Raw genomic sequence first — 15,000 nt, 5'->3', positions numbered from 1 at the left:
TTTTGTTGCCTTTTGCAGTTCTCCCTCTTACATAAAAAAAAGTATCCCAATATATTAATTTCACCTTATCTTCATGCACCAATTTATATTTCCGCCTGCTCACAATTACCATTTTGTTCTTTCTTAACTATTTCAATATAATCACCACTACCAATATCCTAGTTTCATCATTTCTTCGTGCATGCAACTGTATTCAAAATACCAATATTCTCATTCAATATATTCGCTTTTTTCACTATACTCATTTCACTATTTTTTCACTAATAGGTATATTCATCCACTAGATTCATAAATATCAATATGTTCATTTTAATTTCTCTTCTCTTATTGCACGACTGAAAATTTTCTTCTGTTTCCACCTCTACATTTACTTTCCTCTCCATTCACTTTATCAAATGAGTCTATTGATGGCTTATTAAGGCCTGAACATCACACCAACTCTTCCAAGTCTATTCCAGGTTTACGCATAATGCTTGCTAAACAACAATTCCAATATTTCTTTCCTTAATTTACTCAGTGAATATTTGCCACGATCAACTCTAGTATTATACACGATAATATTCAAATAGTCACTTCGACTGCTTTGTAACCATTCTTCTCTACCATCTTATTTTCTTTTCTCAGGATGATTCACTCTTGTATCACCCTCCTGAAATTTCAATATTTTTTTCGTTAGTTCGCTTCTATATTTCATTTACTACCTACACTGTTCTTTGTTTCGTCTTGCCGCACTTGCTTCTTTCTGCAAATATGTCCTTCAGGTTTACCGACATTTCTGCATCATGCAAACTTCTTCCTTACGAATTTGAACAACTATTTTTTTGTTTTGAAGTTGCATAATAAAATTTTCCCTTGCAATATTCTTCTATACAAGTCTTTGGCACCTGTATTCCTTATCCTGACTCAATCTACAAGTTAACAACAGTCCCATTTTTTTACCAGTTATGATGACAACACCTATGAGTGGCTACACCTTTTGTTTTCATATGTGTTTTTTCCTGTGTTTCTACTTCCCCTTTGGTTGTATGCCGCTGGTGAAAGAAAAAAGAAGCCATAATTCCCTTATCACAGTAGCACTATAATCATCGAACACATTTCAATACTCTTTTTATTCAGAGCAAGACGGTTTACGCAGTCAAGTAAGGTATAACTATGAATTCTATAGTCAAGTAATGAGAAGTCAAGAAAAAATTCAAGAGTATCGAAGTTTTCTTTAAAATCTGGGATGAAATTGTATTCATAAATGAAAGGTGGGGGCGTGGAAGGAAGAACAAATTACTAGAAGGGGCGTGGCAGTAAAAAGGTTAAGGATCACTGATCTAGACAGTATAAAATCTTAAATACTCGTATGTTAGGGTATATAAATGTGAAGGATGAAAGAGGTAAAGTATAAACCAAAGATGACAACATTTGATTTAGTGGACATAAAAAAAGAAAGAAATTATAATAATAATAATAGTTATTATTATATTAATAATAATAATGATAATAATAATAATAAGAAGAAGAAGAAGAAAATGTAGTAATTAGTGTAAAAACTATTCGCAATTATCTACTTTTAATTCCTGATTTATTCCAGGGAGAACTTGTAACGTGGGCGCCTTCAGCCGTGTTCAGCATTCTATCTTTGATAGCTGCCGTTCTTTCCATTATTCTCCCTGAAACAAAAGGATGTAATCTATCGGAGGAAAATAAGATTGAAAAACACACAGACATGCGAGGGAAAGATAACTTCGGCTCTTTGGGAGATACGGATTATCAAACACGACTCATGAAAACAACCGAAACAGCAGATGATGGCGAGTCTGTCACCAAAGAGAACGTGATTAAGCATTTGACAGACGAGTACAAGTGTTAGTGATACGTAATGTTATTAATGTATGGCGACATTAAGTGCTAGTGCAGAACCAATGCCTTTAATAGAGTATCTCAACACGACATTAATGTACTGAATTTTCCTGCTCCTTACCAGAGTATTGATGCCTTGAACAAGATAGTAACGTATAAGATGGATAATCAGAATGCAATATCCTTCTAATTTTCATTACTATTTTTAACACTACTATCCTTGTACTCAACTTACTCAAGTAAGATATTTTTCTTGCAAACGCAAGACTACATTTGACATAATCTGTTTAGTAGGACACCATTATACACGCGGCTGTGTATTGCATGCTGTACTAATGTAGCACAAACTTATGTTAATGTGTCTTATGATATAAACCTTGAAAAGAGAAGCTGAAGTTGACAAGCATGAATGATCTGTATTCCAGAGACATTACACATAAATTTGTAATTATGTCTGATGTTTTGAATTATGTTTAACTTGTACAAATGTTGCACACCACCTTCCCTACACTGCTAACGGCAGGGCTTCAGGTTTGCTGCTATATTTGCCGTAGAGCAAGCGAAGGACGCTCAGAGAGTGGATAGCGAGTCTATACAACATTACGACAGCCTGCGGGCACACACCTTCAAGTATCGTCATACGAGACATGATTCATAGACACAACATTGTACCGGCGTGTAATCAGACTGGGCTACAGGCTGATGTGACCAGTTGCATGGTAGGAAAGAAGAACAACACTCCACAACTTGTCACCTCTGTAACGCATCTCTCTTAAATATTTTACTACACTACCGCCTACATTGTCCCACTGTTAATGACATGTTGCCACGGTAATAAACTTTCATACAAATATGTCTCTTTTCACTGGCAGACGATCATTTAGACAATCGGCCTTATACTTGTCCGCTATCCACACTTTCGGGGTCTTTAATTCAGTGTGTACAGTGAAATTATGTCTTATACATGATATCATTATTTGACGTATTTGTTGTTTTGATATAAGGTTTGTGTGATTACCTCGTTGTAAATCAATGGCATTTATTTTTATTTTATGAGACTTCTTGAAACATTTCAAACATATATTATCCCATATAGATATATGTATAATTACAAAATAATCGCTATTATTATAGGGAATCCATAGGAAGCTAAGCTTTTTGGGCAACAGTGGATAAGAAAAAAAGGTGAACAAACAATAGATAAATAGAAGTAGTTGATATACAGAATATGAGACAAGGAAGTAAATTTACATAATCAATGTAATAATAATGAAAAAAGTAAGGATACAATGATGATAATAATAATAACAATATGAAAGTAATAGTGATAATAATGATTACAGAAAATGTAAAGATAATCATGGCAATCATGATAATATTAATGAATATTGATAATAGGGATGATAAATGAGAAAACAAAAGATTATGATAACATTGATAATTGTAATGATAGTAATAGGTATAATTATGATATTAATAATAATCATAATAATGATAATGATAATAATAATAATGATAATAATAATAATAGTAATAATAATGATAATAATAATAATAATAATAATAATAATAATGATAATAATAATAATAATAATAATAATAATAATAATAATAATAATAGTAGTAATAATACCTATGGAGGTATTACGGCAACACTTCAAGGCAGAGGTTAGTTCAGAGGGAGAGAAGGGGGCATTGTAAGATACGGTAGAAGAAAGCGTAAAAGTAACAGGGGTGTTGTGTATAGAGACCATTTCTATTTATTACTACTCCTTGTTTACGGTTGTTCGGCCAGGGTTCTACTCAACTCAACACGTTGTTTTGGTTACCGTATGACTTTAACTTAATCAGTAAACGTTTCTGGGAGATTTTTTCGGAGGCATTTTGAAAAATTTTGTCATGGGGAGAGAGAGAGAGAGAGAGAGAGAGAGAGAGAGAGAGAGAGATGAATAAGATGCTGAAAGACGCACACATTTTTTTTAATTACATTCCAAAAGCAGACAATAATCAATAATTTTCTTGTGCAGTGCAGTGTCAGTGTCTAACTGTCTGTCTACCTCGGCGGAATGGTGAAGATTGTGAGCTCGCTATGTCAGCTGCGTTACACAGCTGCAAGCGGGATATCTTTTCACATCTGTTGCTATGAATGCATTAAAAGTGACTACCACCTCAGTCACGTTCTGGTAAGGGTATAAGCAAAGAGTGAGTTGGTTTCGACAACGGAATCAAGCAGTGTTGAGTGTTATAGAATTACTAATCATGCACTTCAGCTCGATTTACTTTTCTTTCATCATATAGAAACCAGTCTTACCAGCACCATCAGCAATCAGGATGGACAGCACATTGGGAAATTCTAAAATCATAGATGGGAAAGGGTTGAGGATCTACATCAGTATTACAGTTTTATTGACGATGTAGTTCTGAAGAGTGAATCTGTAAATGTGACGGAACCATTACGCAGAAAACGCCAGATAGCAAGTATTAATATTTAGATGACAGTTCTTTATCAGGGAAAGATAATAAAATGTCGGAATACAGATTCGATCATTTTGTCATAATATTCACTTTGTTTTTCCACCCCACACCGCATTTGCAAACAATGTCATGCCTATGTTTTTCATTACTGTGTGTGGGACTCTTATGTCAAATAATAATTTGATAATAGATAGCTTTTTTTTACAGGAGATTACAAGTGATAATGAAAGGGTGCAAAAATGAAATGACCGCTCTCGTGGCATATACAAATAAAGACAAAAACACTGCACCAAAAAAACTTGAAAACTACTCTGAACATGACAAACAGAATGAATATACGGACAGGACAAGTGAACCGACAACAGAAGATGATTTCTTAAGCGTAACTACATCTGAAAACATTCTGGATTTGATAGCAACGAGAGGATTCTGGAACACAATGCTGTCCCTCTTCTACAGCTACGGTAAGATAGCGTAATCCACGAGAGAGAGAGAGAGAGAGAGAGAGAGTGTGTGTGTGTGTGTGTGTGTGTGTGGGTGGGTGGGTGTGTGTGGGTATAAGCAAGATGTATTAGACTAAGAGATGAACGCACTTCGGCATTATTGGAACCGCTGACGTCACCATGTGCATTGTTTACGTCTAGTGTTGCGGTGGTGTGTTCACGTGTGGCAGATTTTATCAGCAATTGTGTACTTTTCATGGGCTTTGTATTACGATATTAATAGTTAAATGGGTAAAGCAAGAGTTAGCGCTGTATTTGGATGTACACCTGATAAGGACAGCAACCTAAGATACCATAAATTCCCATCTAATGATAACCTTGCTAGACAGTGGATATATAAGTGTTTCCGTTCAGACCATATTAATATTAAGTATGCTGTGGTTTGTGAACGACATTTTACTTCAGCCCAGATTGAACGAAATTTGAAGTACGAGCTTTTGAATATGCCAGTTCCACGAACAGTGAGAAATTTAAAACAGGATGCAATTCCTGATCAGAATCTGCCATCACGAGGACACAGATGCCAGGGAATCGGCCATCCACCAGCATTTAAAGGTAAGAAACTGTGTATTTTGTAAGTGGTGGTGGTGTTTGTAGTAAATAAGTGGTGGTGGTGGTAATACTAGGTTCTAGTAAAGTAAGTGGTGGTGGTTCTAGTCTAATACATCTTGGTTCTAGTGAAGAATGTGGTATGGTAGTGGTTCTAGTAAAGTAAGTGGTATGTGCTATGCTTGTGAAACGATCACAGTAGATGCTGGTGAAGCAAATACTAAGTTGGAGGTGCAAATATTGTAAGTATGTGGTGGTAGTTTAAATTAAAACATATGGTAGAGGTGGTGGCATATCCCCATATTTTCTTGCAAATCACTAAGAATCGTAAAATACAGTTAGTGGCATTATATCTACTAAACTTAGTAACCAAGATGCTAAAAAATAACAACTCAAATAAAAGAAATATGTGGAACACCTATATTCCACAATTAAAATCTGTCCTAGTTGGTTGACATGCTGACGTCAATGATTTCAAGACTGAAGTGCGTTCACCTCTTAGCCTAATACATCTTGGGTACAAGTGCGTGCGTGCGTGCGCGCGCCCGCGCCCAGAAAATGAGGGTATATTTATACTGAACCACTGAAACACCATCCCTGAACGAAGCAGTTCATGAGCAAGTTTAATACCTTTGAGAGTGCCCACCTGTGAGCAATGCCCCTGTAATGAGACCAGATGCACGTAGACGTAAGCGTTGAGCCCAGTTGGCACACTACGTAAACATAATGTTGTATTCTGGTCCAATTTAGGTTATATTTGGTTTCGATATCCTAATAACGTTATGAACACGTATAATACTGACCCAGACTACAACTTGATATTAACGTCATGTTTTCGCGTTGTATCAGCGTAAATATAACATAATATGACTTAATATATTTATTTCAAATACTACTTATTTCACTTGTATTTTTACGTTGTATCAACGTAAATATGACGATATAATGAATTAAACTACTATTTATATTTGCATTTTTACGTTGTATCAGTGTAATGGTGACGTAATAAAATAACATAACTTATTATTTGCTTTGAACATTACAGTTTCACGTTGTATCAACGTAAACATGACGTGATATAATGACGGAAACTACAACTTGATATTAACGTTACACTTTTACTTTGTCTCGACGTAATGATCAAGTAATATAAAGACGTAAGCTAATACTTATTATCAACATTGTATTTCTACACTGTATCAATGTAAACTTGATGTAATATAATGATGTTGATTACTATTTGATATCAACGTTTTATCACATGTTGTATGAACGTAATGATGACGTAATTCAATGATGTAAACTACTACTTGTTATCAACGTTGTATTATCACGTTGTATCAACGTAATGATTAATATATTGACGTAAACTATTACTTAATATCAATGTTGTATCCTCACGTTGTAGCAGAGTAATGATAACGTACTATAGTAACGTAAACTGCTATTTACTATCAACGTTGTATTTCTATGTTGTACCAACGCAAACTTGGCGTAATATAATGACTTAAACTACTAAATACCAATGTATTTTTTACGATGTATCAACTTAAATATAATGACATAAACTGCTCCTCAATATGAACGTTGTGTCAACGTAATTATGACGTAATATAATGACGTAAATTGCTAGTTAATATCAACGTTGTATTTTTACGTTGTATTAAACACTGCATCTCTCTTTATTCTAACTACCGTTGTATTTTATGCCTTCAGCAAAAGAGATTTATTTCTGCTACACTGGATAGTACGGATTAAAAAGGTAACATACTCTTCATTAGCTAACACTTGTCTCAAAATAATAGGTACACTACCAAAGGTTTACCGTCATATAACATGCATACCTTGCTTTTGTACAACATCCATGTCACACAGTTGGAAGTTGAGGTAATATGTCTTTCGAAGTTTAAAATTGCGTTATGTTTACGTTGATACTACAGTGAAAATACAATGTTGCTATTTAGTATTTAGTAGTTTACATAATTTTATTACCTTACATTTACGTTTATACAAATTGATCATATAACGTATACTGATATTAGGTTGCAGTTTGTCATTGTATTACGTCATCATTGCTTTGATATGACGTGAAAATACAACGTTGATATTAAGTAGTAGTTTACATCATGTATTATGTTAAAAGGTTTATAACACTATCCACGCTTAAGGAGGAGACCGTGGTGTAATCTGTAACACATCCGCCTACATAATCAACATCTTTCCATCATATTTTTCCTGCTTAATGGTGTGTGTTATCGGAAGGAGAAACGATACAGACCATCTTTTAGGTCAGTGTTTCCCAACATTTTTTGGTTGCGACCGTGATTATAGTCTTTAACTGGAGTAGTGACCCTTGCTCATTCAAGGTGTGTAATAGTAATTCGTACTTATAATACTGAGAACACAAAGTCCCAGACGCAACTGACTGCTCACTCAGGCTCCTCGCTGATTGTACATGGAAGCTACTCGTATTACTAGCGGAATTGCTCGAGTATGGATGCCTTATTACTGCTTTCTTTCAGTATGTGACCAGGATAATCTTTACGCTGTAATACTAAACAAAATTAGCTACGTTACCCAAAATCAGAATGTAATCAGCTATCACTTACTGACATATTTCTTTTACAAAAACTCTCAGAGACACCCTCGCAACCTTTATTGGGTCGCGACCATGGGGTTGGAAACAACTATTTTACGATCTAGGATTCTATAGGTGATGCGTGTCCAGATGCGGTCGACACTAATATGACTGTGTTCCCGATTAACATATATATATATATATATATATATATATATATATATATATATATATATATATATATATATATATATATATATATGAGGTCTAATAGCACTGGTTCAGAAGGTGCTGTGAACTTATTAAAGCCAGCTGTGACCTCAATGATCGTCTCTCTTGTCTCACAATAAAAGGGGGCAGTCACAGCCTGCCTTCCAAAGACAACTCTCTTCCTTCACACAGCATTATATGCATCTAACTACACATACATTCTTCATGAAAAATTTAAAAGCCTCACTTTCTATATGAATGTGAGTTGCCCTCCCTCGTCTCTGTCCTGACGAAGTATAATAGGATAACAGGATTTTCCTGGAATGAGTAAAACATGATTTGTTTAAATGACTGAAGTATGAAAATATATAAAGATAGCGTAATATTAGATATTCAATAAAGATAATGATAGAATGAAATTAATAAAAATGTTCTGAAGAGATATATATTTGAATAAATAAAGAAATGAATAAAGTAAAAATTACCTAATACCAGCGTTAGGGTGATGCCATAAAGAAAAAAACGAACACTTGTGTGCAGTTAGAGAAAATTAACAACATTGTTGTATATTTTACTCAACTCTTGATCATAAACTTTGAGTTATTTCTTCCTTTATCATACACACACACACACACACACACACACACACACACACACACACACACACACACACACACACACACACACACACACACACACACATATATATATATATATATATATATATATATATATATATATATATATATATATATATATATATATATATATATATATTATTTATTGAAGAGCACCAAAAGAGTATGTCCATCCGTACATTTTCAACATGACAGCAGGATGGAGTGAAAGTTCGGTACGATATGTTTTCCTCGCAAGGTGAAATCTCCCCCGTTGACATACAGCAGTGGCATTCAGATACAAGGTGTATGTGGAAGGTGTTGCGGGCGTTGTTGCTTTTTCATACACACTGACGGCTCCTGCTCATACTCTAACCAGAGGTAAAATACTGCATCAGCTTGATAGATTATCGGAGTTCTCTTGATATTAATTACAAGCAATTACTGATAACTAAAAGGAAAAACAAGAAAGCTTTCAAGGCATTCATGTCACACTAGATTCCCGAAGGCGGTGTAGTGCTGACTTAGCCAATCACACATTTTGTAGTAAGCGTTACGTATCCTACATACTACTGCATAGTACGTCACCACGAAAATAACTCTATTTCAGCTCACAACACACTACATGCCTTCATTTTTCGGTGACTTCAATAAGTCGTACTGTACGCGTGCTTTCATGCACACACACACACACACACACACACACACACACACACACACACACACACACACACACACACACACACACACACACACACACACACACACACACACACACACACACACACAGAGTGCATGTAGTGTGTTGTGAGATGGAATGTTATTACTTCAGGAATGGAGTATCGTGGTCGTTATCATCAAGTGGCACATCAGAGATTCAGAGTGATGGTGTGTGACTTACTAAAACAATAATATTTGTTTGATTCATCCAGTAGTAGACTTGCAGATATGATAGTAACACGGATACGTATCTTCTCAACATTAAGAGCTAAAAGTTTTGTGTAATTATTTCTCGACTACATATTTGTTCATTGAAAATAAATGCTTCTTGCATGTCTAATGTATTTCAGGCCAGGAAAAATTTACTAACGTATTTCAGAAAATTTTAAATATCTTGAGAGACAATTAAATTTGCAATTTTGAATTAGCAAACCGTGCACATATGAATTTGTTTGTGAATCCCATTTACTTTCAACCACTTAACTATCATGAACTGTGTATCATGCACAAATAAAAAAGTTAGTTTACCTATGTCTTTCTTCACCAGGACAGGGATACCAAGAGTTAAACGGGGACTCTGAGGACATGGAAGACAAAAATAGCGATCCTGGCAAAGATATCGTTGTGCGACAGGGTGAGACAAAACTTAACAAACTAGAAGAAGACGAAGAAAAAGTGTACCCAAAGAAACTAGGAGACTCAGAACACTCCATCAACGGAGAAGTGGAAAATGGAAGTAATTTACACAACATCACCTTTGAGGATCTTTTGCAGCTAGTTGGGACGAGAGGTCGCTGGAACGTACTTCTTTTCGTCCTCTGTGCTTACGGTACAGTCTTTGTTGGTTATCTTCAAATAAGTCTTTTTCAAGTGATTTTGCACATGAGCTGTGAAGCAAATAATGAACAAATTCTAGATATTTTCTTAACAATTTTAACTAAGCAGGAAACTTTTTATTTATTTATTTTTTTTTTTTTACGGTAAGGCCTATAGCGCCTGTAGGCTCACTTGGAGAGTGTGTAGGTGTAGGAAGCGCTGTTCAGCTTCCGCCCATTAGTGGCGCAGGCAACTTTATTTATAGTGGTACACATATTAGGGCCCATATCACCACCCAAGCTCATCTTCAGTGTAACCACCTAGAACCTGGGTATCATGTTGACATGTAGGTAACTTTAAACCACTCGACAAATGGCAAAGTGTTTTAAGGCTCTACGTGGTGGGATTCGAACCTACACGTGGACGTCAGCCCAATCCCACGCTCACCACCTTATCCACTGCGCCACCGCCTCCCTACCTTGGTTCTTACAATATCCCGTGTAAAACTAGTCAAAATCAAAATTTTGATTTTGACTAGTTTTACTAGTGGCACACATCAGGAAAATAAATGTCTCGTGTGCCCAGTATTTGCTACTGACTTCAATTTAGTTCTCTAGAAAATACGTAGGAAAATATCAGTTCATCGTAACCTCATCTATCGAATGTGAAGTATGACGACCACACACTGTTGTTGGTTTTATTTGGGATTTACTTGGACGTTTCGTTAACGTCAAAATAGAAATGCGGCCTGTCCTGCAGTGACTTCTAAATTCCAGTTGTCCTCTACATTGCAGTGATATTTATCTTCATTTCCGGCAGCTAGCTTTGTTTCTCCGATGCAAACACTGTCGTACCAATTCCTCGGCGCCACTCCTGATTACTGGTGTCGCGTTGACTCGCTGCTGGACGCCTGGCTGGACACAAGAGCAGATTTTGAGCTTCGCCATTCCTATCAAGTGAGTGTACTAGATAGGGTGTTGAATTCCTTTCCTTTCCGTTTTTTTTTTTTTTTTTTTTTTATCTCTTAGTATGTTGTGAATCAGTTTGTATTGGCAAGAGCTGTCTTCTGTTGTTCAATAGATTAATTATATCAAGTTCTCGCTCTTATGATTTGATATATAATCTAAATTCTGGAAAGCAATATACATATACCTAACTCATTTTTGAAGAAAGATACTGTTCATTTATATAAGCTAGTTTACCTAACATATTCATTATATTGTTTGGATTTTATTTTGGCTGCACACAAACACGTTATTCACAAATAGATTCCTCAAGCCACGTTTTATTAAGAATTGTCACGCTTTTGTCAGCCATTGATTTGTGAAGCAGATAGTCTGGCATAGATGTGTTGAGTAGCATATCCTAGAAGCATTTCTTTTTATCTAAAAGTTACACTGACTAAGGACAACAATAAGAACAAAGAAACAAAAAAATAAACATTTACACAGACACTGCAAAATTGTAAGTTCATTATATCTTTGGAATAACACGTCATGAAAATTCTCGGCACTTGTAAACCTTGGAACCAATTCAAATTGATGTCGTGACTTTTTACAAATGGGAAATACTTCTTTGTTCGTATAGTACCGGATTACAATCTAGCAATCATTTATTTATTTTTCTTTATCTTTTGTCCTCGTAAAAAAAAATGTTTGTACTTATGTATCATACCATTGTTTACTATTATGATATATGAAGTTCACCATCCTTCTTTTAATGTCTTCTACCTCAGATTTTTATGTTTGCAGTTATATTTTTACTGTACACTCTAAAAATTGCAACATGTTGCAACTTTGGGCGGGAAGTGTTCGTCAGGCATGAACCCACACCACGAGGAATGTCCTTACTCATCCTTCCTGTAGCAGAACATACACGGATCGTAAAATATGAAATATAAGAAATGAAGGGAAGCCACATTAAGAGAGAGAGAGAGAGAGAGAGAGAGAGAGAGAGAGAGAGAGAGAGAGAGAGAGAGAGAGAGAGAGAGAGGGGGCACATTGTACCAAGGTATGCAGTTTCCTCACGTCACGAGCCGCATGTACGGATGTGCTCAAGGTCGGTCGTGAATCAAGATGTCAGGAGGAAACGAAAAGTACAATACCTTCCATTATCTAACAATAAAAAAAAAAAATCCTATCGCATCACACACGCATGAGTGTGGGAACTTACGTCTTACCACTGAGAGAACTCTGGGAAAGAGAAGTCCTGGATGCAAGATTTACTCTAACAAACCCTAGTTTTTGACACTTTCTATCAAACCTACCTTATCCATGCATTTCTAATAAAGGTAAAACATTAGATCCTAGTCATTCTTAGAAGAGAAGGAAATTTATTTTTTATTATAAGCAAATTTACAATTTTTATTACTTCATATTAAAAAAAAGTTCTTAGAAGAGAAGGAAAAGTTTTTAATAGAAACTGATTTATGATTTTTATTACTTTATATTAAATAACTTTTTACATTTCTTCTAAGAATGAATAGGGGTCTTTTTTTTTTTTACCTTTATTAGAAATGTATAGATAGGTAGGCTTGATAGAAGGCGGTGTCAAAACCTTGGGTTTATATGAGCATATCTCGCATCTAGGACCTATCTTGTTACGAAGTTCTCTCTGAGGTAGGACGTACGATCCCACACTAAGTCATATCTGTACACGTGTTCTTACAGTGTTTATAAATAGGATTCTATGCATCCCGAAACGTCTCTCAACAAACTGAAGTTCACCACGGTCATCTGCTGGTCACCCAGCTAGCCTTCCCCATTACGGAGCGAGCTCAGAGCTCATAGACCGATCTTCAAATAGGACTTAGATCACACCACATTCCACGCACCGGGAAAGCGAGGCCACAACCCTTCTAGTTACATCCCGTACCTATTTACTGCTAGGTGAACGGGAGCTACACATTAAGAGGCTTGCCCATTTGCCTCGCCGCTTTCCGGGACTCGAACGCGGTCGCTTTCGGTTGTGTGTGTGTGTGTGTGTGTGTGTGTGTGTGTGTGTGTGTGTGTGTGTGTGTGTGTGTGTGTGTATGTATGTATGTATGTATGTATTCACAGTTGTCTGCTGGTCACCCAGCCAGTCTTCTTCATTACGGAGCAAGCTCAGAACTCATAGACTGATCTTCGGGTAGTACTGAGACCACCCCACGCTCCACACCCGGGAAAGCGAGGCCACAACCCCTCGAATTACATCCCGTACCTACTTGTTGCTGGGTGAACAGAGACTACACATTAAGAGGCTTGCCCATTTGCCTCGCCGCACTCGGGACTCGAACCGGGGCCTTTCTCGGTTGTGAGCCGAGTGAGCTAACCACTACACTATTCTGCGTGTGTGTGTGTGTGTGTGTGTGTGTGTGTGTGTGTGTGTGTGTGTGTGTGTGTGTGTGTGTGTGTGTGTGTGTGTGTGTGTGTGTGCGTGCGTGTGTGTGTGTGCGTGCGTGTGAGTGTGTGTGTAATTATAATAATGATAATATTTCTATTAATAGTAATGATAATAATAATAGTAATAATAATAATAATAATAATAAATCAATCAATAATGATAATAATAACAATAACAATGATAATAATAATATTAATAATAATAATAATAATAATAATAATAATAATAATAATATACGGTTTATTCGAATTGTAGTACATACATACAGAAAATATACAAGAGGGGATGGCGGGTGGAACTTCAGATTAGTTGAGTAACCTAAAGATTTACCGTTCGCACTATGGTGGGGATCACACTGTAGTGGTATCGGTCTCGGTCCATGCGTGGTGCTCCCAAGGGAATGATCTTGTTGTGGTGTCTTGTAGCACGGGCCGGACGAGGTGCGTCAGAGGTAAGCAGGTGTCGTAGACGTGGGTGACGCAGCAACCCCCTCCTCAGTTTCCCCAGGGCCTCTAGGCTGGCAGACAGTTTAGGCAGACTCAGGGTGGTGAGGGCGTCGTCGTAGTTGATGTAGGCAGGGCCAAAGATGACCCTACACACCCTCTTTTGAACATTATCCAGCTGCTGCTATTGAGTGGAGTCGAGAGAGGAGAACCATTCTGGGAAGGCATACATGAATGAGTCTGGGGAGGATGAAGGGGAAATACACTCCCCTCAACTCTGCAGTATGTACACAGAGTGTGGGAGCCAAGGGCTGTGGCTAATTATCCACTGTCCCTTTCCGTATGGCACTCATACAGCAATGGGGTATGCCTAGGCAGATACCCTTAACAGCTTCACTGATCCGGTGTCTCCCGGCTGTGGTCCATTATCCTTGTATGTCGGGGGCCGTCGTCCCAGATTTGCTGGTGGCTGTTAGCAACCCACTACTTCCAGCTTTCAGTAGTCTGGGTAGGGCGTTACCGGGATGACGGCTCATGGTGTGGGAGGTATGGCCCTTCCTACCTCATGACCCACTATGAGTGCATGGCCTTAAGATTAAGAGGGTATACGGGTGGTGGAGGTCCCAATCTCCCCACGGAATGTACAACCGCTGATGATTGTTGCCCTGCCAGCGGTCTGTGCTTCTGGAGGTGCTTAGCAGGGAGCATCATGCTTGCGAACTCAAGTCAGTTATAGCGGTGGGCCCTAATGTTGGGTAGCCAGGCCGTCGGTATGGGGGTGGCGTCCCCATCACCGAATCCCTTGGGGTGTCAAATCCCCTCGTAGTAGGCCTCTCCTGGTCGCAAGCCGCTGACCT

At 37.2% G+C, this 15,000-nt stretch overlaps 2 protein-coding genes across 2 annotated transcripts in view; both read left to right on the top strand.

The window, feature by feature from the left end:
- The window catches only part of LOC123516116, a gene marked incomplete at its 5' end in the record, with an annotated part of 16,013 nt that extends 14,017 nt beyond the window's left edge, over positions 1–1,996 (top strand). Inside the window, one exon of the mRNA XM_045275221.1 lies at positions 1,580–1,996. Coding sequence (XP_045131156.1) covers positions 1,580–1,858 — 279 coding nt within the window. The remainder of the gene's footprint in view (positions 1–1,579) is intronic.
- A 2,540-nt stretch (positions 1,997–4,536) lies between these two features.
- LOC123516113 (organic cation transporter protein-like) overlaps positions 4,537–15,000 on the top strand; it is a 21,544-nt gene continuing 11,080 nt past the window's right edge. Inside the window, 4 exon segments of the mRNA XM_045275219.1 lie at positions 4,537–4,787; positions 10,048–10,329; positions 11,136–11,227; positions 11,229–11,272. Of these exon segments, the coding sequence (XP_045131154.1) occupies positions 4,547–4,787; positions 10,048–10,329; positions 11,136–11,227; positions 11,229–11,272 (659 nt within the window). The 5' untranslated portion in view covers positions 4,537–4,546.

Source organism: Portunus trituberculatus, chromosome 40 (assembly GCF_017591435.1).
Source record: "Portunus trituberculatus isolate SZX2019 chromosome 40, ASM1759143v1, whole genome shotgun sequence".
Lineage (NCBI taxonomy): Eukaryota > Metazoa > Arthropoda > Malacostraca > Decapoda > Portunidae > Portunus > Portunus trituberculatus.
This window is presented reverse-complemented; position numbering and strand designations above follow the sequence as displayed.